This window comes from Nothoprocta perdicaria, unplaced genomic scaffold (genome assembly GCF_003342845.1).
Source record: "Nothoprocta perdicaria isolate Ctin4 unplaced genomic scaffold, notPer1 scaffold_100, whole genome shotgun sequence".
NCBI classification, from domain to species: Eukaryota; Metazoa; Chordata; class Aves; order Tinamiformes; family Tinamidae; genus Nothoprocta; species Nothoprocta perdicaria.
Window position 1 is genome coordinate 1,703,381 of NW_020454095.1, and position 27,417 is coordinate 1,730,797.

The following is a 27,417-nucleotide window of genomic DNA, read 5'->3' on the forward strand; positions in this document are numbered from 1 at the left end:
TTGGCTCTCTTCCAGTCCTCGGGCACCTCCCCTGCTCTCCAGGACCTCTCAAAGATGATGGAGAGAGGCTGAGCAATAACCTCGGCCAGTTCCCTCAGCACTCTCGGGTACATCCCATCTGGGCCCATAGATTTTTGAGTGGCCAGTTTGCCTAAGTGATCCCTAACCCAGTCCTTCTCAACCCGTGGAAGGTCTTCCTCTAAGGTCTAAGGTCTTTCCTCTAAGGTCTAAGGTCTAAGGTCTAAGGTCTTTCCTCTAAGGTCTTCCTCTATTCTACCTTCAGTTTTGAGCTGCTATGTGAATATCATTAGCTGATGTGCCTTGCATTTCCAGAAATCAGCAATAAATGCAATAATTAACACACACACACACACACACACACACACACACACAAAGCTCTTTAGAATGAATGCTACCAGTAAGAAGAAATAAAGATATCAGTGGATGACACACTTCTTAAAGCTGGGTAGAGGTCTATGAAGGTCTATGATCATGCAGGAGAAAGAAAAGACAAGATTTTTTGTTGTTGTTATTTATATATTTGAAGTGTCTTACAAAGAGCAAAGACTTCTAATAGAGAAAACTTACATTTCTGCAAGATTGTTTCTGAATCCAACTACAATAATTCCTTTAAGCATTTCTCCCAATGCACCATACACAGAACACCAATTATCGATGCATACAGGAAATAATTATTATTATTTGAAAGGCCACCCTGCACAAGAGAAAAAGGGCTGCAGTACTCCCAGCAACAGTTACTAATGAAAAGCATACCTCTGGGAGAACAATTGGATATACTGTAACACACTGATATAAAGCAGGAACCTATATTTTTATCTGTGTTTATGCATTCAAAGCCAGCATAGTTACAAAAGCTCAAACTTGACAAGGTGACTATAACACGTAACAGCAGTTGGAAAGATATATACATACCTGCAAAATCTAGGTAGAACTTCTGCTAGGGGCTTCTCCAGAGAGTCATTCATTTACATCTATCACAGCAGAGCCTTTTCCATTGTCCTCTTTCCTGTTTTTCTCACCCTTCTAGAGTTTCACTTACTTTTTCTTCCTTTTGACTTCCTTAATTATTACACTCATTTCCCTTTGAAAGGTTTTTGTGCAAATTACAGCATTTTAAAGACTGTTAACCTATTTCATAAGCCACTTACTTAAAACATTAGATTCAGTATCACCACKTCAGTTTGTTATAAGCTCTTTGAGTAGGCCATAAAAATCATATTGACATAAAAGATGAAASATCCAACACATACAGTGTTTCTTAATTACCATATCATTTATAAGTTTGAAAAGTATTGTCAACGTGAGTGTTCACAATAAATTTTTCATTTGTTTATTATTATTACAAGATTTCCCCTTTCCTTCCCCTCCATCTGTTTAGCCTACTGAGAGCCAACAGCAGTTTCCAAAATGCAAACGTGTTAGGCTCCTACCTAAATGCGCAGCTATTGGAAATACCGAAACAGCCTCCTGTCTCTGTCGCTTGAACTTGAACAGTTAAAGAACAGTTACTTAAACAGAACTTTTACAAATTCACTTAAGGAGGAAAGGATTTTGATATTCTGCAGTCAGGTAAGTAGAGACTGATGATGATAACTCAGGGACAGCAACTCAAGATGCACGGTGAAGCACACCAAATCCTTTTCTACATATCTCTACTGGTCTATTAGACCTTGTGGCCAATAGATTCATGTGAATAACCYGGTGGTTGCTTCTAATGAGACTAGATTTTTAAGGCAGCTGTGTGTGGACAGTGGGAGGAAGATAAATTCCTATGTAGCACTCTATTCAAATGGTTTCTACTGCTTTCTCCATATATGCAGCCCACAGTGTAATTAAAATATGGAGAAAAAAAAAACTAAAAACACTTTCATTATTTTTTAGCCATTGAGGAAAATGGCAGAGTAATGCACAATTATAGAAATCAGAGAATTTATAGAGATCCTCTATAAAACAAAGCTGGTACACACAATTACCTTCCTTTCTCCTATTCATATGTCTGAACCAAGACACCAAGGTAGTATTAAGATACAACTACATGTGCTGTCTATGAGACTTCTTTCCAGTTCTTTTGGCACATAAGAATCACAGAATCACACAGAATCACAGAATGATTAAGGTTGGAAGGGACCTCTGGAGACCATCTAGTCCAACCTCCCTGCTCACGCAGGGACACCCAGCACACAGGGCACAGGGTGGCATCCAGGCGGGTTTGGAAAACCTCCAGAGAAGGAGACTCCACAACCTCCCTGGGCAGCCTGTGCTGCCCTTCCTCCCTACATTCCCCCTTCATGTACTTATACTTGTTAATCAGATCCCCTCTCAGCCTTCTCTTCTCCAAGCTAAACAGGCCCAACTCAGTCTCTCCTCATACAAGAGATGTTCCCGTCCCTTAATCAACTATCTTGCTCTCCACTGGACCCTCTCTAGAAGCTCCACGTCTCTCTTATACTGGGGAGACCTGACTGCACACAAGGTAAAGATTTTTTAGTGTAAAGCCATTTAAACAGCAAATAAAGCAACTAAATTTTCAGCATAGGTCTTAACAAGTATGGCAAGCTGTTTGAGTAATTAGCCCAGACATTTTGAAAACTACTGAGATATTTTCATAATTTGATTTTGAATACTTAACAATCAAACACAGATAGAGCAATTGAAAGAAAGTGATTGGAATTTGTGTTAAGCATTTTGGAAGGAAGAGTGCCTATCTGAAATGTTGAGGAATAGAATAATAAATTATTTACTGCATCAAAATAAACTGCAACCTTGAGTGAAGCAGAGTGATAAAGGAAAGGAATACTGACGTGTCAACATTAAAGACGTCTGACAAAAAGCTTTGCTCAGTGTTAGCTGCATCCCCCTCAAAAGGGAAGATCCTCCCAAGCCTCACTGCCCATTCACTGTGTTGCCTTTCACAGCCTTTCACATTGCAAACTGGTAAGGATGCCATTTAGTCAATAAAATGACTGACATGTTGGCTCAGTGAAGGTCTCTCTCAAACGAGAAAGATAGCCTGGTAGCATTAGCCTGCCTTCACCCATCTCTTTGCAGGGAGGCTTTGTGATCTTTGCTGTGCTGTTAGAGCTGCTTTGCACCATGGAGACCTGTACTTTTGTCGAGTATTTTATATTACTAAAACAATTAATGAATGCTTTGTTTACATCTATTCTGGMAAATAAAAACTGAAATAAAAAGCATTAACAGCAGCAGAGAGGATACATAGGCTAGCACGCACCCTTTGTCTAAGAAAAGCAAAGCCGATGCCTATTTTGGCAGTCTCCGTAGCATGCGGCAGGACTTAGGGCCTCGAGCAGCACAGGAATGCTGGAGGTGCACCGGTGAGCATCTGGGCTGCGTGTGCACCATATCCCGTGGAAATCATTCTGTGATTCTGTGAAATCTCAGACACCTCAATGTTGGTAAGTTCTGACAGATGCTAGGGSCAAGCGTGTCCCCAGTATAACTGCAAAGGCCAAAAAGCAGTCAGCAACTTGGTTCAGAGCTATTATCATCATGATGCTTCTCCCACTGAGGCTCAGCTAGAGTTTGTGAGAAAATGAATACAGTAAACATATTTTGTTAACCTAAAAAAAAAAAAACTAAAAGCCTCAGAACTTGGGAATCTGATTTCTCTTCCAAATCTCTTTTGACTTACAGCATTTGTTTGCCTAAGATAGACAGTTAGATTATGATTTTGTTTTCTAATTTTTTTTTTTTTTGCATTTTCTAATGCAATTAAACAGGTTAACATTATCAGATGAAAATCTGAAGATATGGGATAAGTTATTGTCTTTATCTGATGTGAACTTTTGGATTTAAGGGGATTTTAAAATTTTTAAACAGTTTTTCTACTTAGAAGCTAACCATAAAATTGAAAATTCCATGTTCACCAAAACAGAAGAAAAACTGGAGAYACACAGTAATATTAAGTAAGCAAGAGTTACTACCTAATTACATTTCCTCTCTCAAATATCTTATCCTCCATAACTGCTAAGGGCAAAATGAGCAAGGGGAGCTGCAAGTTTCACAAATGCCCTCACAGTCCTTCCTTCCTCTGCTCTCTTACTAAGGACAATCTCAAAGATTTCCCCTCCCTTCCCGCTCCCCCTATGCAATCCCTTCACAGATAGTTATCAACTTTCTCTCTTTATCACAACTTTTCTATCACAGYCCTTGAACAGGAGAAAACTCTGACCTTACGTGCCACAAGAAATCACAGAGGAAGAAAAGTGACAGACAGAGGAATCAAATACAGACCTTTGAAACTCACAGGTTGAACCAGTGGACATGAGTTAATCATAGGAGAAAAGCATTGGTCCTCTGAGAGGGAATGCTGGAAGCAAGGACTGGACAACAGGGGAGGAAATCCCAAAGAGACAGGAAAGGAATGGTTAAGGCATCATTAATTTTATTGTCCATCCCACCCCTCCACCCAAAAAACAAAACAAAAAAATCTAAGAATCTTTCTCTACCTTCAATTTAATTATCAAAATTCTACGATTAGGGCATGAAGCTATATGTGGAACAAAAACATCAGGAGAATTTTTTAGAAGGAAGTGCACTTTTATTTCAATAGTATTGGAATAGCTAAAAAAAAAATTTCAATCAGCTTCAGATCGTGTGATGCTACAATGACAGCCTTGGCAAGCTTTGTATAATGACCTTGTATTAAAGGTGGAATTTGACAGGATTTCATTTCTACATGTCTCTATGGTAAAAGCTCATARCCATAAATAAATGTTCTTTCAAACTGCTCTTGAGTTATGGAGCTTCCATAGGCTCTCTATTGGATTTACACTTTCAACATTTTTACACTACTACTAGTTTGCATTTTTTGCCATTATGTTGCAGTATATCATTTTTATGCAGATGATTCCCAGATTTATCTACCCCTGAGTAATGAACCATCCTGCACCACCAGATCTACTGCCTGACTGATGCTAATAGTCAAATAGCTTGGAACTTTGTGAGGGTATAGCAAAAAAAAAAAAAAAAAAAAAAAAAAGACAAATAGAAGTATGTGGCTGTCTTCCATGTATGTTTATTTTCTCCTGCTCCTAACTCAAATAGCTTCTGTGTTTCAGGAAAAAATACCCTCCTAGTGAGAAATATGCTTGGCTAGTTGTATTTGGGTACCTAATGAAGTATCCAATGTAGATTTTCCATACAGGGAGCTGTTCAAAATAACTTACCTCGGTTTGTCTGATTTTCAGTCAAAATGATGGGATAAGTTAAACCAATATTTGCCAAGAAAATGAATATTAATGTAGAGCAACGAGCTAAATCATCCTATGACATAATAAAAATCACAGAAATGGTTGGGTATAACATCACCATTGATGAAGACCCAGTAAAGTCTCAAGATGGACATGGATTCCTAGCATAAAAACTCATACATGTGCACACAATTTCTYCTCACTTATACTTCTGAAAATTTTGATACAAATTTTGCTGGCATCATAAGAATAAACACAATAAAACAAAGAYCTGGAGCGATCTTTGTCTCTTTTGGAGAAGATGCATTTAGACAGAATATTAATTGCTATGATTACTTATATAAGTAATTGAGATGCAAGTCTTAAGTAACATTGTTCAAGCTAAATGAATCTTTTATTTCTGAAGACAGAACAGTCCTCTTCTAAAAGCAAAGCAAATACAGCATGGATTTATAGAATGGCTGACTAGAAGGATAAAGTAACTTGATATTCAAAAATGAGGGACAATTTCTTTGGGATACAGATTCAATACAAGTCAGAAATCCCTCTGGGGAGGAGAGGGGGAGGTGGGCAGAAAGTGTTTGAGGATATCCTGCCTTAACTGAACATTCTCTAAAATCCATGGAAGCACAGCTTTTTCAAGCATTTAGAAGACAGAATATAGCATTATATGTATATAGAGACTAATTGGGTAGTTCTTCATTAAGGGAAGCAAGTGGACTATGATATATGTGACCTGTCTCTAAGATAATAGAACTTTATGTCTAGCAGCAATGGAGAAAAGGAGAGTGATTGGAATAGCTGCTAGTTTGAATCTTGCAGATCAGTGAACAGACTGAAAACAGTCACTTTGGGGGTAACTTTGATATATTTAATCTAAGCCCTCAGGATTCTTAGAAATGTTATATTTCTTACTAACTTCCTGATAGATCTTTCTGAATGGCTTACTTTTTCCTCCTGTGACAATAGTTATCTTTAACATCCCCTTTATATGTACATATGTACAGAAAAAGTTGCCATATTCATCCATACTATTCCCAACCTCCAAATCAACTAGCAAGTACCACAAATTCCTATCTAAATTTTGAAAGGTTATGAAGTCAAATGCCCAGCCTGTGTGAGATTAGCAGAGCAACTCCAGAAATAACATTTTAGTAACAGCTGACACCATCAGACAAGCAGAAATATGGAACACAGATTTCAGTACCTCAGCTAATTACATCTGAATAAAGACTGACACTTTGCCTCTCTCCTTCACCTGCTGACTGAAAATTGATGCATCATTACCACCTCTGATACCTCTGATTACCACCACTGAGCCTAGAAACCATTAACTACTGCAAGAAGGTATCTATAATAATAAAGTAAAAGCATCCTTTCTTAGGAGCTGTTCAAATTGGTACTTTGGTAGAGGAAGTGCTAAATTTACACAGATCAAGTTAAACAAATCTGATGTAGTACATTAAGGAGTAGCAACAGAATTCAATATATTTGGAAATGGGAAATAAAAACTAGTCAGATACACTGAAATATTTGGGTGCATTTTTGTTTCCTGTCTCATCAYATTTAATACTGGGAAATACCATTTGTATGCTTAAGTTTTAGCTCTTACTCAGATTTCAGATCATTCTGAGCTAGATTTCTTGGAAACATAACCTGGTTCATTTAGTGTATTCTGTCCAGAATACGAGTGCTCTTTGGCATTTTCTGTCCTAAGGTGCTCTACAGCATGAGTCTTCCTTCTTTCTGAAGTACAAGAATTCTCCTTGTGTGAAGCACACTAAAACACTAATATGCAGTTTCTTCTCAATAAGAGAAATTATATACATAAGAAAGTAAAAACCTTKGTAAAATAAAGAAAAGAAGGTAGATAAGTCTTTCTAATTTGGAGCTGTGTAATCTCTGACCTCAGAGATACTCAGCCTTGACTGTGAGGCTCTGTGCAACATGATCTAAGTAGGCCTTATACTGTGTGCTGCCTGGGACCAAATAACCCTGTCACCTTCCACTCTAAATTACTCTATGATCTAACTATAGAGCTAACTACAGAGTTCAACAACTCCATCACTGAATACAACTTCCAAAAAAGTCTGAGAAAATACTTCAAGACAAAGCACTATGTTTAAGGGCTTCAGTGTTCTTTAATGTTCAATTACACAAAAGATCGAAAAAGTGTTGGAGATGAGAAATTGTCTTTATCATAACAAAGAAAAAAAAAAGAGAAAAAAAATGAAGACACTACAGCCCCATGAAACATCCCATAAAGTACCATCTACTAAAGCCCTGAAGAACAGTCAAATTTTAGGACGGGGATGATCATAAACCCCACCTGCAGAAAATGGCAGTACAAGTTCCAAGCTTTGAAAAAGGAGAAGCACCTAAAAATAAAAGCAAAGATATGAAAGACCTGGATTTCTTGCAGATCCATAGCAAATGGGACACTCCTACCTCACCAAAGCATGCCAATATAGTATCTGGCAAATCCCTTCCAGTTAAGTGTTATATTTTAAAGGGATTAGGAACAAATCCTTCCTTGCTGCTTAGCCAGAGCAATAGAAAATAATAATAATAAAAAGTCATCGATTTGTTGCACCGCAAGTGATTAAAAGATGGGTCTCATGTTTCAGGCAAATGAAGAGAGAACACTACAGCACTCAATTCCAGACGGGTGGCCAGGTACCTGTACACCAAGGTCGCTGAGGACTGAAGAAAAAGCTGACAACTTCCCACGGACAATTGAACAGCAGGACTCAGAAGACAACACTTAGCTACAACGTAAGATACTTGCTCTTACTATAGCGTCAAAGCAACTTTACTAGAGATAGGTTCAGCTTTTTATTCAATACGCATGTGCGTTTGTGAACACAGGGTGTGCTAGTGTTCACAGGTGAGCGGAGCCCGTKACTACTTCTGATTCATTTCATATATAATTCCTGTGCCTCCAGGGCAGTTCCTCCTCAAATGGCAGTACGTGCGTACATGAAGTAATTGCTGAATACTGATGAGAACATGATAATTTGTGCTGAAAATCTGCTTCTGTGCACGTGCTTGCCTTGTAGGTGTTGTTGATGATGTTGCGAAGGCCTTAAACTCCTGACTCTTGTCACACTATGTCACAGCTGTGTGTGTCGGTAACAGAAACAGTAAAGCAAACTTCAGAGCATGCGGAGACAAACATGCCAAGTGCTTAATCATCTCTCCTCGGCCACGACATCAAATGCATGCAAAGCTTCAGAGGAAGATGATCTTAAAAAAAGCCATGCAAAGTTTAATAAATTGAGTTGTATTTTAATTATTGATTTCATTATTATAATACATAACCGCATATAGTCAGCTATGTTCCTTTGATTATGATTATTGAACAACATCTTCAGGCTAGGCAACATAATTGGACGAACACTGTGAACATGGAAATTCTGAACTGCGTGCATCTAACCATAAATGTTTACCTTAGGATGTGTTGTTTAATTACAGTATGACCCTTTTAGGATCAAACAGCTCAGTTTAATCTACCAAAAATAACTGATCAATTTTAACAAAATATGTCTATCCAGAATTTTCTATGAAAATGTATGTTCACATTTAATGAATAAATAAATAGATACATAAATAAATAAAGCCTTAGCCTTTAGGTTAAATTTGTTATACCACTGCTGTGTTAAATCCCAGGAAATGGATTAGGCCTTAGTGACCTTATATGATTAATTTTGCAAGGCTGATTTCATTGTCACATCCCTTTCTGACAATCACCTGGCTATCCTTACCTCAGAATTCTCTGCAGTGATTACTGCAAGCTTCTATACATAACAGCTGGCTATCAGAAGCATCAATGATCACTGTGTAGTACTTTKGGAAGTTGGAGAATGCTTAGAAGTCATTTCATTTATATTTCATGTTCCAGTAAGTACAATATGAACAAGTTACATTTAAACAGTTATGATGAATTTTATGTAGTATCTTCCTTTCAAATAGGGTACCATCACTATTGTACCGCAACTCACTTAGCTTCATCTTTCTCCTAAAATTGCCTAAATTCAAATAACTCTAGGAAAATGCACAGATAGATGGTAATGGCGAATAAACAATGAAAAGAGCCAGCACCTGAGAGCAATTACAAAATCTTAAGGAAAGAAAAAAATCTGTGAAACCACAAGTTCTAAAAGTGTTTCCTGGTTTTGAGAAGTAGCAAACAGCCTGCTGAGGTGGATGATATGTGGGGCTGCAAAACCATGCAATGCAAGTTGAAGAGCGCAAGCAGAAACTCACCTCTACCTCTGCTCTTTGTAGCAGCCACTGGAAGCAAGGAAAAGATTGCAGAAGAAGGAGAGAACAAAGATAGATTAGACAGAAGTTCAGAGTAAGGAAGAATACAGAGAAACTTTATCACTATTGATTTGAAGCTAACAAACACGATTTCTAGGATTATTTGGGCAATTTATTTGAGATAGTACAGTTCTAGGAGATAGGTCAGATCTATGTTTCTGTCAGGAGACCTGTGTTTAGAATTTAGAAAGGCATATCCAAAACATACTTGAAAAGCATGGCAAGGAGTGCAGAAAAATCACATACCATTAAATACAAGCAGGTGACAATGCAGGTATAGGCATTTTTAAGTTTTAAACTTGTAACACATTTTGACTTGCTAAAAACTAATTCTGAAGCACCTATACCACATGCCAGTCCTTTGTTCCTATATCTTGAAATGTTCATCTTTCATACAGTTTACACAAACACACATTAGTTAAACTTCAAGTATTCCAGTTATTTTTATATTTGTAGTCTACATCACACATTTTTTGTTCTTCCCCTCTCTCCTCTCAGCACAGCATATAGTTTCCAATTGTTCTTGAACTATGGATTCACAAAGCAGAAGGAACAGGTGACATTTAAAAAAAAGTTAAATAGGTCAATATTCAAACACAAATAAAAAGGGGTCCTGGTTTTCTGGACAAAATAGCTCCCCTTGTTTCCCTTGAAACAGCATGGTTTCATGCTGTTAGCTCCAAAGACACAGCACTGTAATAGAAACAAGTAAGACAGGAGAGTAAAAATTCCCTCCCTGTCACACCTTCCCTGCCTTGTTTTCCTGTTTTCTGAGGTTCATGACTAATATTTCTGATATACAATATTAATCAGGACATGAAGTGAAAATGGGATCATTCTGTTAGCTCTACATTGCACGACAGATACCAAGCCTTCAAGGGTCTTTAAACGCACAAGTGCACTTTAAAAAGGCATTAATTCTAGAGTACCTTTATGAAGGCAAGGTACTTCAGAAAAAAAAAAAAAAAAAGTAATTCCTTTTTATAAGAGGAAACTTGTAACGACTTTACAATTACAGCAGCGATCAAGATACAGAAAAGAGGAGAAAGACCAAATCCCCTTTCTGCTCTCTTGCTTCTCCCGTTCAAACATGAAGGCTTTAAACACTCACCTCAAATGTTTTTCAACTGTCAGCTATCTCACAAGTGAGTCCTTACTGAGCTTACATAGGATATGGCAGCAAAGGCCAAGCTACTATATAAGCAGAAGCGCCTTCACCTCCCTCCCCACCAAAAAAAAAAATTAAAAAAAAAAGATAAAAAAGAGAGAAATTAACTGTGTAAATGCATTCAAGAAATACCAATTCCCTAGATTTTGTCATTTTTCCCTATTCCTTCCTCTACTCCCAGCTACACCATTGTCCATTGCCACAGTCTGCTTGGCGGTGAGAATAAAATCCAAGAAATGAGCAATTCCAGGACATCCCAAATCACTGCTGTTCCTGGAACGACTCTGCTTTAGGGAGATACCACAAATGGAGGCATTTCTGCAGAGCTATGGTCTTAAAATTAGCTTTCCACAAAGCTGTTTAACAAGATATACTCAGATGAAAAACATCCAGTAAATCTTACATGCTCTAAAAATCGCTTGAGTAGTAAACAAAATTAATGGTGCCATTCTAATTTTTTAATAAGTGAAGAGTTTCTCCTTCATGCAAATATAAGTTGATAATGAATGCATTGAGCTCATCAACCTGTTCATTTTTCTACGTTTCCCCCTCTTTTTCAGTCCCRAGAATTACATCCATACAAACACTTTGTCACTTCAAGCTAGAATAATAATTTAAACTTAACTTCAAGCTTAAGAAATATTTGGAAAACCACCTTGGTACTTTAAAAGCAACAGGAGACTTTTACTTATATAGAGAGTAACTCAAAATAAGGTAAAACACATATACGCATATACACACACACATACATGCATAAATACATATATATTAAAAATATAATTCAACAACATTATGATTAGGCAACTTTGTGTTGAGGAATGAGCGTTAGAATTATTAGCCACTGGATATCAGTAAATAAAGAAAAGACATAAACAAGGTTGTACATTATAATTGGAAGTAGGACAGGTTACTAAGCTTGTTAGACCAATTATAATTCTCTGCATATTCAATAATAGAGGACTAGATGACAGTAATGTTCTTATAAATGTCATGTACAATACTTGTAAGTTTTTCCATTGACAGCATGGTCCAATTACAAGTCAATTGGTAAAGTTCATGCTGCACAACAGTCAAATTAGCTGGAAAGGAACTTTCAGAATATAATTCTGCTGAATATAATCTACTGAAGGGAACTGGAGTTGTTTCCATCARCGTCCCAACTTTTTGCTAACTAGCATGTGGGAGAATTCCCTTTCCTTGTTGTCAATGAAGTAGGCATTTCTCTTTTTTCCAAAGGTAAAATACTTCTCTTTTTCCCCTCTCTTGACTGTCAAGAGGGTTTCACTGTCAGGAGGGTTTCTTATTTCTGTTTTTTTTTTTTTTTTTTTTTTTTTTTTCCTCTCTCATCATTCTGAGCATGTTGCATGCAATGATGCTTACTGCAAAAAGTAGTATTTCTGATGTAAAAAAGATACTACTTTTAACTTCTATCCAAAATGTTTCAAAATTTCTATCCACTTCTTTATTACTCCTACCCGAAAAGTTAAAGAGAAGGAAACAAAGATACATTTTTTTTTTCAAATAAGCATCATCAACAATTAGCAGGGGCAGATTGACTTAGTTACAGCACCAGATATGGAGGGGACTATGGTTTTTTCAACTGAAGTCCATTGCAAAACAAAATAAAAGTTTGATTAAATAACACAGTATCATTCATACAGTCATAGTATCTATCTTTCTGACTGTCTTCAGGAAGACTCCTGATTCAGGAAAATTACTCTGTTTACCCATCTTTACTTCCTTGCTGGTGAAAGACAAGCTGTTCATGACAGATACTCCCCAACTTGTATTTTTCAAGATACTGTTTAAATTTGAAACTACAGTAATGTACATTAAATGGATTTTAAAGGTCAGCAGTAACTTCCAGGTAGCATATAACGTGAAAACTGCATTTTTTTTTTTTTTTTTAGGGGTCTGGCATTTTCTTGGGATAAATTAACAGGTCAATCACGATGGGACAAAAAGAAAAGGCAATGACTTCCTATCTTGCCCCAAGTTCATGGCATTCTTTAAAAAAACTAACACATTGCAAAGATATTTTCTTTCAGCTACTCTGGCCTCATCTTCCTCAGTATATTGATCAGTATATTCTACTTTTGAATAAGGGGTGGGGGAGGGAGAGAAAAGAGARGGRAAAAAAAAAAAAGTAATTATCATTGTTGGAATGGAATCTAAAGACAATTTTAACAATGAGAAAAGGAGAAAAAAGACCATATCCTCTGAAGAGACTCTAAGGTACACCAGACCTACTAGATCTCTGGGTAAGACTGAGRAGAGAAAAAAGAAACCTCTTGTATTAAATTTCAATTCTGTTAAGATTAAATAATAATTTTACTTTGTGAAGGCTCTGGTAACAGTACAAGAAAACAGTACAAGAAAACAAAAATKTTCTTTTCTAAGACCTAAGTAAAGGTCTCAGAGAGACAAAATCAAAGTAAAGCAGGAGCTCAAGGTCAGACATCTCAGGAAAGTTCATTCAGAGAGCAGGATAAAATATATGCCATACCCTGAATTGTGACAGTTAATTTTCACAGAACTCAGGTACTTAACTTTTCATTTTGTTTGATAAGAAAAGCTTTTCTCCTGCAATAGTTCCATCTGAAGCAATGTTTTTTAAAATTATTTTCTGTATGTAAAAAGGCTGGATTCAAATTCTGAAAACCCCAATATAAACATGCTCTCAATATCGATAATATACTATGTTTTATTTTGCCGTGATACATCTTTCTGTCTTTTTGCTTTTTGTATGCCAGCAATTGTTAAATTACATTATTTGACAAATGGTGGCTACAAGATGCTCAATATTTTTTCCACACACAGCTGTCTCTACACTGTTCATTTTTTGTGGACATTTTAGACGGATTTGATATAGCATTTATTTTATTTTTCTCTTATATGTGATTTATTATTTGATTTAGGATCTATCTTTAGTCTTTGGGAAGAAGAAAAAAGCCATTGCAATTACTTCAATAGCTCAATAAAAGGGGAAAAATATTTCCTCTAGATGTCCTGTCTACCTGATCTTTTGTCTTAAAATAAAAAGGAAAAAACAAACAAACAAACAAACAAACAAAAATCCACACCTGTGAGTGAGACTTGAGATCAGTCTGTTTTTCTCATTTCACCTCCCTATTACACCTATTAAGAACTCTGCTAACTATAGGAACAGCTGGTCCAATATTTAAGTCCTAAAATAACTAGTTAGTTCTTTTCAAGAAATAGGCAAGATCATTCTAAAGCACATTATATTGACTACCTCATGAACACAGCTCACTGGGACATTATGTTGCTAACCCCATAGTTTCAGCAAATGGGGCAGTCCTCTCATCTCCAATGAGAACTAGAGGTATGAATGTTTATACAAGAGACCTGTTTATTCCACTCTTAAAAGCCTACAAGATCAAGAGATTTCAAAAATAAGCAGCATTGTATATGGAGTAATATTCAATTAGAAATAGTAATTTAAAAAAAAATCATGCATAGACATACATCACATATTTCTAGCTTTCAAAGGAAAAAGAGATAATTTTCATACAACCTGGCACAATGTTTCCTATCAACATTAGGATGATGATGATGACAATATTTTTCCCTTGAGATATACTGATATCTTGTCATTGGTCAAATGATCCCCTTTGGGGCAGAGGTTTTGGCAAACACGCCAGTATGAGCTGTGCTGCAGCACACTGGGTAGCTTCTTTTCCAACAGCAGCATTTTCCAAAACCCATGGGAGGAGAAAGGAGCCATGAGCAGGAGTCCTGCCCAGGATTTTGCATTTCATGCATCGAGGTAGACAATGACATGGGGACTTGAAAAGCCACCTATAGACAGCAGAGAGGCAGGAGGTCTTGGCAGTTCTTTCCAAATTAGATGTTAAAGGCACCAACAAAGTAAACAAATAAAAAATGTATATGCCACTCTATGTATGCCCTCATGGCTGTATTTGCCCATTATTCATTTTGGGTATAGTAAAAGCTCCAAAAATGACAGACAGGTATTAATTTCATAAACAGAGAAACTTCACTTAATAGATTCATAGATACAACTTGATGGGAAAAAAAAAATGATTTATGACTTTTTTCCCCCCCTGGGTTTAAGAGAAAACCTAGGAATGCACAGGTATGCAAAAAGTATATGATTCTCCAATAACAATGGATTTCTTTCTTTTAACTGTAAGTTTAAATATGTAACAAAATGTAACAGTAAACATGGTATTTATGCTATATAATAAGGATTATATATCTATGGTTATTTTTCCTTTTAGAATATAAGTCTGTTCTTGAAAATATAATTGAACGTGGGACAGAAATAACAGAAAAGCAATTCTGGAAGTGTTCTTAAGAGGCTAACAAGGGTATCCTCAGGGCTTGAAGCAGCAAGAATTATGTCTGGATCATTCCTAACAGATTGCCTAACATATTGTTAAAACCTTAGATGACAGGGACTCCACATGTTCCCCAGGTAATCTGTTTGAGTACACAGTTGTCTTCTTAATGGCAAATTGTTTTCCTGACATATAACCTGACCATCATTACAGACACTAAATCAATTAATTAATCCTTCTCCTATCTCTAAAGAGTATAAATAACAAAAGAAAATGGACTTCTTTAATATAGCCATTTGCATATTGGAAAATTTACTCTTTCTCTTGTGTGAGTAAATAATCAAGCCACACTTTATTATATCTGATTTCTAACTTCCTCTTAATTCTCTTTCCTTTCTGCCTAGATTTTCACCTAGAATTTCACCTTTTCACCATTTTTTTTGTCTAAGCTCACCTAAAACTTATTACTATAGGCAGTCAAGGTGGAGTTAGTGCAAAGCAGAGTAATTATTTACAACCCCTGGCACCTAACCCTTCAGACAGGGCTTCCAAAATAGCACTTGGCTCTAATGAAACAGCATCACATTGTGTTCAGGGCCACCACAGGTTTCTYGCTCCTCCTCTCCCGGCTGCTGCACAGCTATTACCATTTCCATTTCACAGATCTGTTCTCTCCTTTCTGAACACAGGGCATCCCCCTTGTGCTTGGAAAATATTGCTTCTTTAAAGTTATTTTTCCTAAGGTATTCTTGAATACCAGTGGAGTCAATCCACTAATAAATACCAACAGAATGGTTAATCTAAAAGGTACAAATTTATTTCCAAGGAGTATACTGTATCACAATATTTTTGTATATTTGCTATTGTAGTTGAAGAACAGAATAATTCTTGGTAGCAGCAGCAGACTTTCAAATTCAATACCAGCAAGGTCATAAAGAACTTGGGTTGTGTTCAATATGTCTACACTCAGTCCATAATTTGCAGCCAAATTAACAATTCTGCTGTTTAAAAACTGTTCTGATGTCCCTCCTAAACACACCAGAAAAATTTGTAGGTAAGTCAGGAAAGAAAACAAAACCAACAAAAAAAACACCACTTCACAATCTAACGTGCAGACACTAATAACAAATGTCATTATATCCCTCTGGGCCTAGGAAATCTATGAAATAGAAACTGACCACACACAAAGTATTAGTTCATCACATCACCCCTGACAGTAATAGTTCACTCTTCTGTTATTAAATAACAAATGAAGAAAAAAAATATATCAGAACATTTGCTGCTGCCTAATATATGCCCTGTGCTCTGTGAAAAAGACGACCGCCTGGAGAAGTTGCTTTTCAAGAAGAGCTTTCTGGACAGAACGCAGCAACTCCAGAGATTGTATTAAAGTTTTATTTCCTTGGTGGAGCTGTGAAAACCAATGTGAAGAAAAAAAAAAATAGGTTCCAACATTTTGATCCTCCATCCATGTTTCTACTCTAAAATTCATTATTGGATAATGAAAGAGCTTTTTCTGGTGCTCAGAATCTTTCCAACCCAAGTGAAAATAGGTTTTTAAAATAGTAATTATTRAACACAGATAACGAGAAGTAATTCTTACATTGAAATGAAAAAGCCAAAACAACCATAATCATGTTTCAGACTTCCTAATATGCTGCTAAACACTTAATATTTTAAAAATGACACTAGATTATTATGTTCAGTGAATTTTATTATGTCATACTAATCATAAAATATTGAAGTACACAGGGCTCCACTTTCTTTCTGAGAAGTAGACTATAAATATAGTAATTTTGTTCTCAATATTCATTCAGCTGGCATGATGCAGATCAGCAGAAGCATCTTATAACATAAACATCACTAGAGTTCAGGATTCCAGCTGTAGCTAATTCACATTAGCAATCGGAAATCCAGAACAGCGTATTAGAGCATAGCAGAGCTTGAAGATGAGTATAATCATGCCCTAAAGGCTCCTCTTAAGGCATCCAGATAACATGATTTGCCTGTCTCAAAAAAGCCAGCTTCATGCATTTTGTAACACAACTGGACATATAACTTCTACAAGCAATGCAAGTTGAAAGCAAGCAATTTCATCACAACAGTTGGGTTTCTAAAACACTTGAAGCAAATTTCACTTGCAGATAAGTAATATGTATTGTAAACAACAGCAAATACAGCCTTTATACTTCATCATGGTAACAATGTTTTGCAAAATATTTTGAAAAACAACTCTCAGAATGAAAAAGCAGAAACAGAATGAAGCACTTGTAAGGCTTCATTATGTCTTGAAGCCTGACATTCATTATGTCAGACACATACACAATATTCAGTTCTGTCTTCTGTTCATTTAAGCAGTTATTTCAAAACTTAAACCAAATATTAGAAAAGGCTTTGATATTCATTCATCACCCGCAGTGATCTATCAAAATTAGTCTTCATGCAAAATGTGGTATACACAGGYTTGAACAGCTTCTGGGCTATGTCACACCTCCAAAAATAACAAAAAAAAGAAGGACCCTGCTTAGATATACTTAGCAAATTACTTAGGAACAAATAATCCATCATCAAATAACAGTGATTGGGCAGAAGCAGCTGTATCTAGTTAGCTTATCATGCCCAGGACCATGTGAAATTCAGCAAGAAAAAGGCATATTGAGGCTATGAACAGTCCATGTTCCTATTATTTGCAGATCACTGCATGCAAAAAGCTCAAAACTGTGTCATATCCATTTTGTTCAACCCAAGAGCAACCTGYGACGTTCATATTTCATGCTTTAAATATATATATCTCCTAAATTTTAGTCTCCAGCATTACAACTACACAATTTCTGAGCCTACTATGCTTATATATGTTATTTCAAGCTCAGATTATTTAGAAATCTTTACGATATTTGAAAGTAAGCCATGCGTTAACCAACAGGAGATCAGAAACATCATAACTAAGGTCAAGAAGCTAGAAAGGCAAGTAGAAAGGCAAGGTTCTCCTTCTGTTACCTGCATGCATACAAATAACTCACCTGCKGCAAAGCCAAAAGAGGGTATGGGAAGGAAACTGGATTTTATTGTACAAGTATTCTGCCCTATTTGTTTCATTTAACATCATAACCTATGGGATATCTATATAAATAAAGGTTACATTACGCCCATAATAGATTGYTTTAAGAAGAAGGCTGCAATTGCTCCAAATATGATGCTATTAATATTGATCAGAGTCCCAGTTTCCTTTGATCTGAAACCTAAAACCACTTCTATTCTTCATTTAATTATATTGCTCTTCTACTGGGATCACTGRTAAGAAAGATTCATTTCTGAGTTGATCTAAGCTAACAGCAGCCACCAGTAGCCTTGGCTCTCTGCATTGCTTTCAGGTTACTCCAAACAATACAATTGTTACAGTGCTGTTGGATAAAGCTGGATGCCACGGCTGTCAGTGAATATGCAATCCGGCAGCTTTTGGCAGCTGGAAAAAAAAAATGAGAGTGATTTTTAACTCTGGGGATTAGTCCCCAGAGTTCATATGCTGAAAAGYTCTCCATTACCAGGAGAAAGCCATACTGACATGGCTTTCTTCAGCTTGCATTTCATCTGAGCTACTTTCAGAAGGGGTGTCTCGGGCCTGCAGCTTACCAAGGACAGGCTTCTTTTTCAGAGTCACAGTGTTGAATTGAATAGCAGAAGTGGTTGCCAAGGCTTTGCTCTGTACTGGGGTGCTGGTGCTCTTCCTTATTTGCCCTCTSGTCCTGGTCTTTAGGTTTATGTGATGGTTGGACACATTGGCCAGGGATCTCACCCAGTCAGAGAGGCAGGGCACGGGCCTAGCAGCCAGGCACACGTGGTCCAGGCCATGACACATTGTCCACAGCCGTGGCAAGGCCCCAAGAAAGCTYTAAGAAGCTCCTGGGAATAACTGAAGTGGGAATTTCACTTTAGTGGGACCGAAGTCCAAAGACTRAAGCTGTGTGAGAGGCACAGATCCTCCAAAACTGACTCTAGAAGAGGTACAAAGATTAGATGGAAAGTTGAAGTAAAACTGATGGATAGCAAAACAGAAAGTTATGCAAAGCCAACAAGAAATACTCAGAGATGAAGAAAAATAAATAAATAAATAAATAAGCCAGACAGAAGAGGACAAAAAAAGAAAAAAAGAAAAAAAGAAGAAAAAAGACAGGGTTAAGCAAAAACAAAGGGAGAAGACTACAATCAGAGATCCAAATCAGAAAGCAAAGGGAACCAAATGGGTTTGAAACATAGAAACTAGGCTAGAATTCTCCAAATTTCAAACTCCAGTCTGTCTTATGCTCAGGATTTCAATATTAAAAAAGAAAGTATTTCTAAAGTGATAAGTGATACACTATTTAAGATAACAGTTCATTTAAGTCAATAATAATCATAAGTGAACATTTAAAATAGGAYTGAGAAGCAAATTTTGTGTTTTATTAATGATTTCCTTATCTTTACAAGTGGTCTCTGCCYGCACTTCTTGCTTCCTATACTGCCATAAAGTTATTAGATTACTCAACTTAAAAAAAAWGTTTTGTATAAGAAAATTATACAAGCCAAATGAGCATGTATTTCTAACACTTCTCAGTTCTCATTACTGCTTTTTAAATTTCATTTTATTTCCATTTATACATGAGTCAAAATACTCCTATTATTTAAAAGAATAAGTGTATATACACACACACACGCAACTACCTACAAAGTATAATGCATATTGGTACATTTGACAGAGAAAAAAAAACTTGCAAAGTCATAGAAATTTAAACGTGAGGTATATTGACAAAATACTTTAAGAAACTTCTGAAAATAATTATTTTAGTAAGCTGTAATTTCTAGGCATAGTCCTAAGAAAGTGATTTTACAGGAACTGAAGCAGCTCTTGAGATCTTAATGCAACTCTTGAGGTCTTAACGACGAACTCTTGAGTCTTAGTTATGACTCCTAAAATCAAATATTTTTACTATCCACCGATGAAAAAAAATTGTAAACAACTAATTTGTGAATCCTGTCTGTTTACAGCTCTTCAACTGGGAGGGGACTGTAGAACAACTGCAGGTTGACTTTGATATATGGTATGAGTTTTGTAACATCCTCATAAAATATGTACTGTTCAAAAAACGATCCAATGTATTCCTCAGTAACGCAAACTGGAACTCCTTTTTTCAAGCAGACAAGGAGAAAAAAAAAAAAAAAAAAAAAAAAAAAAAAAAAAAAAAAAAAAAAAGAAAAAACCTCTAAACCAGCTCCAAAGGCAGTTAAACAAATTGCTACTTGATAGTTCTAACTTATTCCCTGGCATCTCTGCCAAGATGAAGTACTGCATCTTCTAAACAAAATTACTACACAAGTACCATGAAGGAAATACATATGCAGAAACCCTTTAAAAGGAATAGTGTTTATAGGTAGTGTTTAGCTTCAATCAGAGCAGGAGATGGAGGAAACATTTCAAAATGTCACATCTTGCTAACAAAAACATAGTACTCTAAAGGTTTCTAAGAGAAAGAATGCAGAAGGAGGTTGCTAGTGCTGTTTTTGTTTTGCTGTCAGAGCACAGCCAAAACACATTTGTAGTTGAGTGAATGAGCAACAGAAAAAAAAAAAATCTCCAGCTGGGAACATGTGCTCTGTGATATTTAGGCAGGTCCATGGTGGCTGTCTACGTAGTTAGCCAAATTCTGACAACGTGCTCTCACCTGGCCCAACTCTTGAAGTGTGCCAAAGCAGATAGCAAATTTATATATGTAACTACACTCCTCTTCTAAAAATCCAAACAAAGCTTTCAAGGATTCCTCAAATTCTGAGAAGTTCACACACATAACATTGTTTTATATTCAATACAACTCTTTCAGTTTAGAAGTTTTCACATGCAGTCAGACACTGCATAAATAGAAACTGGCAACCCAACTATGACTACTCCTCCTTAAAAACCTCATAAACCTTCTCTTCAAAGAGATTTATGAATAATGTGAACTAAATAATTCATGGCACTGCAGATGCCAGTCCAAATAGCCTCTTCCTTTTTAAGGTTTCAGTTTGTAGATGCATGATCAAAAGCCTTCATCAGTCATGATAGTGGCATTTGTACTCACTCCAAACAAACTGTATTTGCATCTGAATGTTTTTCATTGAAATGAGATATATAATATGCCAGCCAAGTTCCAACTAAAAGCCGTTTTATGCTATTTGAATTCAGTCAAATTAAAAGCTGAATGCAACCTAAAAGGTCTACTCTCAGAACAGTAATTTGATACATCATAAATAAGAACCTTTTTTTTTTTTTTTTGTTAGAGTATCTCAGCATTTGTCTAAAAATTTTAAACTGCATCTTAACAGTGCATGGCCTCTTGGGGAATAATAAAGGAAAGCCTTGTATATAAGGTAATGAAATAAACAGTCTCTCACACTGACACCAGTTCAAAAATTGCACTTTACACACTTACATAAAAACAAGTATGTAAAACTAGTTGCTACATAAAGGCAATATCAACTTGTAGGAAAACAAGAACTAAAAAGAACTAAGCACATTTGTAAGTAAATGGATACCAAAGATAAACTGTCAACCTGTTTTATTAATCATATAAATAAAGAAGGCAAGAATCATTCYTTTCTACTTCTATTGTTCAGTTGTGTTAATACCTTTAAAAATATTAATAGGAGAAAAAAAATAAAAGAAAAAAGAAACCAGTATATAAAATGCACAAGATGCATTTTATATGCATATACAGAATGCACAAGAAATCACAGGAACTTCACCTTGCATTTCAGGACTTCATGTTGGCAAGAGAAAATTGCAGGAGAATCAGATTAAAATTCCTCTTCTTGCCAAGGAGAGTTAAATAAGAAAATAAATACAAGTCCTCTAAATTGAGGTTAATACCCTTCTTAAAAAGGCTATTAAAAGCATAAAATGCCCTTTCATCATGAACCTTAAAAGGGGATAAACATGATAATTATTGTTAATTGTCAGGGGCTTTGCTGTCAATCTTTTTAAAGAGAAGTCTTTTTACTATATTTAACTATGACAGAGGCTGATGGAAGAGGGAAGAGATACTGATCATGATGCCATATTGAAAGATGCCAGAATTCAATCTTGTAGAAGGTTACAGTTTCTTTTTGGATAAAATATATTAACTATTCAGAAACAGAGTCCCATTAGCTAGTTATCCAACATGCAATAATCTCGTTGAAGTCTTTGTTTTAAAGTACCTAATTTCAATTATGTAATCAGTGCATAGTAATGTAGTATGTAGTATGTAATCAGTGCATTATGTAATCAGACAAAGTACATGTCTTGAGCATAATAACCTTCAGGTAAAATGCCATAAATACTACAGATAGCACTTAATTTATATACAAACTATTCAAATATTTGGAGAATTTTTGATTTCACCATGTCATGAATTTTGACACAAAAACCTAATCTGTAAGTAATAATTGTACAAGAAGATGAACGCACTCCAGAAATTAAGGCAATTCCAAAGCATCAAGGTAGAAGCTCCACCATAAAACACCAGGGAATAGCCTGTGGCAGACTAGGACAGCATAACACCAAGACTGTGAATCTTAATGCATAAAGCCAAGGAATAAAACTGGAGCAACATATATTGAAAGATGACAGTGATGAGGGCAGATGTAGAAAAATGATTATCAACTTCAGACCCCTAGAGCAGCATGAAGGAAATCACATCCTTGTGTTCTGGGAAATAAAACACGCAACTTGGATAGAAATAAAGACAGGCTTTAATTATCTAAAAGTAAATTGGGAGCAACCCATGATAATTCAGAAGTGGTGTTATTATAGAACACAATGCAGAGTTAATTCAGAAATCAGTTTGTTCAAAAACATCAACAGCTGGGTTTAATAATAGACACAATGAATCAGAAATGAAGAAAAGCTTGAGACAGAAGATTATTGAACAATTCTAATCATATTATTAGATTTACAACTAAACAATGGGAAGGAGCCTTTAAACTAGAATTATTTAAATAATGGAAAACAATTTCAATTGGTGAGCTGCAAGCATATGAAAAATAAAGGTTCCTGGCATTATTTTGAGTAGTTCTATTTKAGAGATGTTTGGTTATTCTGTTGGCAGGGCAAAAGCCAATTTTCCAATTACTTTCCTTCTGTCCAAAAAAACCCTCTTAGGATAAGACTAAAATATTGTTTGAATAAAAAAAAAGTGTTAGTGTAAGCAAAAGATCTTAATTACAGTGTTATATTCTGGTACTTCTAGTCATACACAGTAGCAGCTCCTTCTGCAAGTTCTCTCTCTGTTTTTACAATTCTCATATAGTAGATGCTTACATTCTAGGATGGTTGGCAACAGGGAAGAGTGGACTATCAGATCATCAAAAACYGGCACCACTGGCAAAGCAAATGTAGTAGTTGACTGCAAATTTAGTTAGAATGATCAGATATTTCATTAGGAGAATTGTAAAATTAACCTTTGTACAACAAACACATGGCCTCATTTTACATATGAAAAAAAATATACATGTAAAGTAAATATATCTTGTTTTGCTAATTTAAGAGAGAAGTATAAAGCTATGTTGTTTGGCCAAATCACAGCAAGACAGTAAAGTATATATGGGCAAAATATGTTCATTGACGTGGGAGGCTGTTACTAGTTACTTATCTAGCTAGAATTATACTTTAAAACTACAAAATATTTTCCTACACATTTAGGAATGTGTAGGAAACCATTTATCTTGGTTGTATTGATAAGGATGACAATACTTATWAGTGATTAAAATAAGATGAATGTCAAACATAACCTTTCTTAATATATGCATCAGGTTTTCCTAAGAGGACAGATTAACTGTAACTATTAAAATACCTAAATTAAGTTTGATGATATCATGTAGTCAGTGAATGGTTCCAGATAGGCCCAGAACACTGACAGTTGTTGCTAAAATATATATATAAGCAAAGAAGGGAAATAAGTGCTAGGAAACTCTATTTCCAGGCTTATCTATGAATGGCCTATCTGTCTTGCTCAATCCTACTTTTCTTCCAAGGCATTACTGTATTCCCAGATAAAATGAGGTGAATGATTCACAATTTTTTTATTTCATTAAAAAAAAGAATAGTTATTCTTTTAACTGATCAAAGGGAGCCATCACAAAATAAAGTATCTTCCCAACTTCTTACAGAACAAGATTTCTCACTAGATATCACTGTTAACAGCCACTGCCCATAGCATTTAGCTGACAGGTAGAAATGAAGATCTTGGTTCTCTCATTTAATGATGCCATTGTAATGATGCCAATGATGTCTATGCTCTACTAGCTGCAGTCCTGTGTTTGGGAGAGCTTTCGGGTACCTCTGCTTGGTTCTGCCGCTCTCACGATGCTGCAGAGTAGCAGCATAGCCTGCCTAAACAACCAGGTAATCACTTAATTGGCAGTAAACTGATTAACATCATCAGCAAAACATTTTCATAGCATTAGTTACTTTAGGACTCATTTCCAGTAATAATGGAAGTAGTGCTAGGATGAGTAAAAGGAAGAGAAACAAAAGGTAGTGATTCACAGTATGGTTTGAGATGCACACAAGGCATTAGCTCAAGGTGATCCTTTAGTTCAAATKAATTTTTTTCCCCCCTTTGCTTTCTTTCACCCACAACAGAGGCAWGCATGCAGAAGGGAAGGCCAGCATAGTATTTTCTTCGGATAGCCATTATTTTGGTAAGCTGCAAATTGAAATTATTTTTTCAAGGAGAACAGCTTGTAAATCCAGCATTTTACCTACCAAGAAATACTAAGTATCAACTATTGTATGCAAAATACTATTTAAAACTATAATTTCAAAACAGATGTTCTTCACTCCTCACGGAGAAGCTTGACAGTAGATTAAAATAAAAAGAAAAATAATGCTGACAAAAAAAATCACAAGTAAAAATAGTAGTATCAGATCTGTGAGAAATAGTCAATAACTAACCATAGTATAAATGTCTAGGATCTGAAAATATCTTATAGCAAACATATATATTTTCTGAAAGCATTAAACAATATTTGACTCTTGGTAATTTTATATTTTATTTTTCTGATATGGAAACTGCAAATGGGAGTAGTTTCCCCAGAAAAAGTACCACATAACTTCCATATTTTACTACAAAAAAAAAAAAAAAGAAAAAAAAAAAGGTTGACAAGCTCTTTTTGTTTTTATTCATCAGTGACCTGGATGAAGGGGTAGAGTGCAGGCTCAGCAAATTTGGTGATGATACCAAATTCAGAAGTGACTGATACCCCAAAAAACTGTGCTGCCATTCAGAGGGACACTGACAGGCTAGATAATGAGGTTCCTCTCTATCCATTTGAGTTCTCTTGCTTGTTGAAGCTCTGTTACTTCAACAGAGGCAAGTACAGAGTCCTGCACATGAGAAGGAATAACTCCATGCAGCAGCACAGGCTGAGGCATGACCTGCTGGAAAGCATCTCTGCAGAGAAAGACCTGGGAGTCCTGGTCAACAGCAAGTTAACCACAAGCCAGTAATGTGCCCTCATGGCCAATAAGGCCAATGGGTTCCTGCCTGCATCAGGAGGAGTGTGGCCAGCAGGTCGAGGGATGGGATCCTGCCCCTCTCCTCAGCTCTGGTGAGGCAACATCTGGCACATCGAGTGTACTTCTGGCCTTCCCGGTACAGAAGGGACATGGAGCTACTGCAGCAAGCCCAGCAATGGCTACTAAGATGATGAATGGCCTAGGGCATAACTCTCCTGAGGAAGGGATGAAAGACGTGGGGCTCTTCAGCCTGAAGAGAAGATTGAGAGGGGATCTTGTCAATGTGCATAARTATTTGAAGGGAGGATGTAAAAAGGATAGGGTCAAGCTCTTTTCAGCAAGCAATAGCCAGTGACAGAATGAGAGGCAATGGGCACCAACTGAGCACAGGATGAACATGTGAACATGATTTGATTTTTTTTTCTAAACTGTTAGGATGATAGACCATGGGACAGGTAGCCCAGAAAGACTGTGGAATTCCCATCCTTGGAGATGATCAAAACATCACTGGGAACAGTCCTGGGCAGGGTGCATAGATTGGACTAGCTGTTCTCCAGAGGTCCCTTTCAATTTCAGCTATTCTGTCCTTCTGTGATCGCTCTTTCTCAATAGCATGATTTGAGCCCCCAAACTACCACATGCCATCTCAGACTGTCATTGTAACATTCAATAATTCATTTGAACAGTAATAAGTGCCTTTATCATGGAAAGATGGAATCCTACATAGTTCATTCAGACACAGAAAGCTACTTGTTATTCTAGATTTTTGAAAGTAATAAAGCATCTCACACTAAAAAGAATATATATAAACCAGACTGATAAATCTGCTTTTAAAGCCTGAAGTCAGGTTAAGTGCACTGATGTCAAAAGCAGTCATAATAAATAAATCTCAACATTARCCCCAAGTAATTGAAAAATATAGAATTCAGAGCATTGGAGAAAATAAGGACATAGCAGTAACAGGAATGAAAAAAAAATCACCAGGAGATAATCATCTTGACATGATACATTCTTCATTAATAAGCTTCTTATGCTTGAACTGCAAAAATTTAGAATGATACAAATTTAGGCCAGAGTGAAATTTGGAAGTGAAATGACYCTAAACCTGAGATGTTGCCAGACTGAATGTTCCCATCCCCTGTCCCTCCTCCAAGCACTCACGCCGGCACTCACATCTGCCAATCCTCACTTTTTTTCCAACTATACAGAGACAGATGAAGAAACTGATCCAGCTGAAACTAATTTGTCTTTTTTTCAGATTCAGTTCTCGTTGCAAATCAGCGTACATCCCGCCTTCCTTCACTGAATATGCTTATAACTACTTCATGCTTCACTCTCAGGAAAGGCCATTCTGCCCTCCTCTTATGAGTTTAACCTAAAACTATTACATTACATGCATTACAGTTCTCATCAGAAACACTAAATAGTCATCAGATATAATGTACACCTTATAAACAGAAATTAATACTAACATGCCAAATAAAATTGTATACAACTTGAAACTTTCAGGATCTGCACATAGGAGATATTTAAGATCAAATTAATGAACTACAGGAAATTGCTGAATTTCATAGAAGCTTAAGGTTTTATCTTTAAAAGAAGAGACATACTTTAGAAAGACCAAAAAGAGCTGCTACTTAGAAGCTTATTACATACTGCTTTTTAGAGTGAAGTGGTCTAAAAGGAGGAGGAGGGAGAAAGCTTACTTTATACACACACAATCGACCRATTGAATTATCAACTATGCTTATGAAGGAACTAACAATATAATTAAGGAAAAAGTGAACTATCCAATTTCTTTTGAAAATTATTCCCCAAGTGTGAACGATCTGTTTCTATGAAATGGTATTAAGTTCA

General features: G+C 36.2%; 1 protein-coding gene across 3 annotated transcripts in view; it reads right to left on the reverse strand.

The window, feature by feature from the left end:
- Nucleotides 1-27,417, reverse strand: part of CADM2 (cell adhesion molecule 2) — a 603,314-nt gene that overhangs the window by 203,285 nt on the left and 372,612 nt on the right. For 2 of the 3 annotated variants that reach the window (XM_026040423.1, XM_026040436.1), the window contains exon 2: nucleotides 9,501-9,527. The exons of the other annotated variant lie outside the window; for it this stretch is intronic. In XM_026040423.1, coding sequence (XP_025896208.1) covers nucleotides 9,501-9,527 — 27 coding nt within the window. The remainder of the gene's footprint in view (nucleotides 1-9,500; nucleotides 9,528-27,417) is intronic. 3 annotated transcript variants of the gene reach the window in all.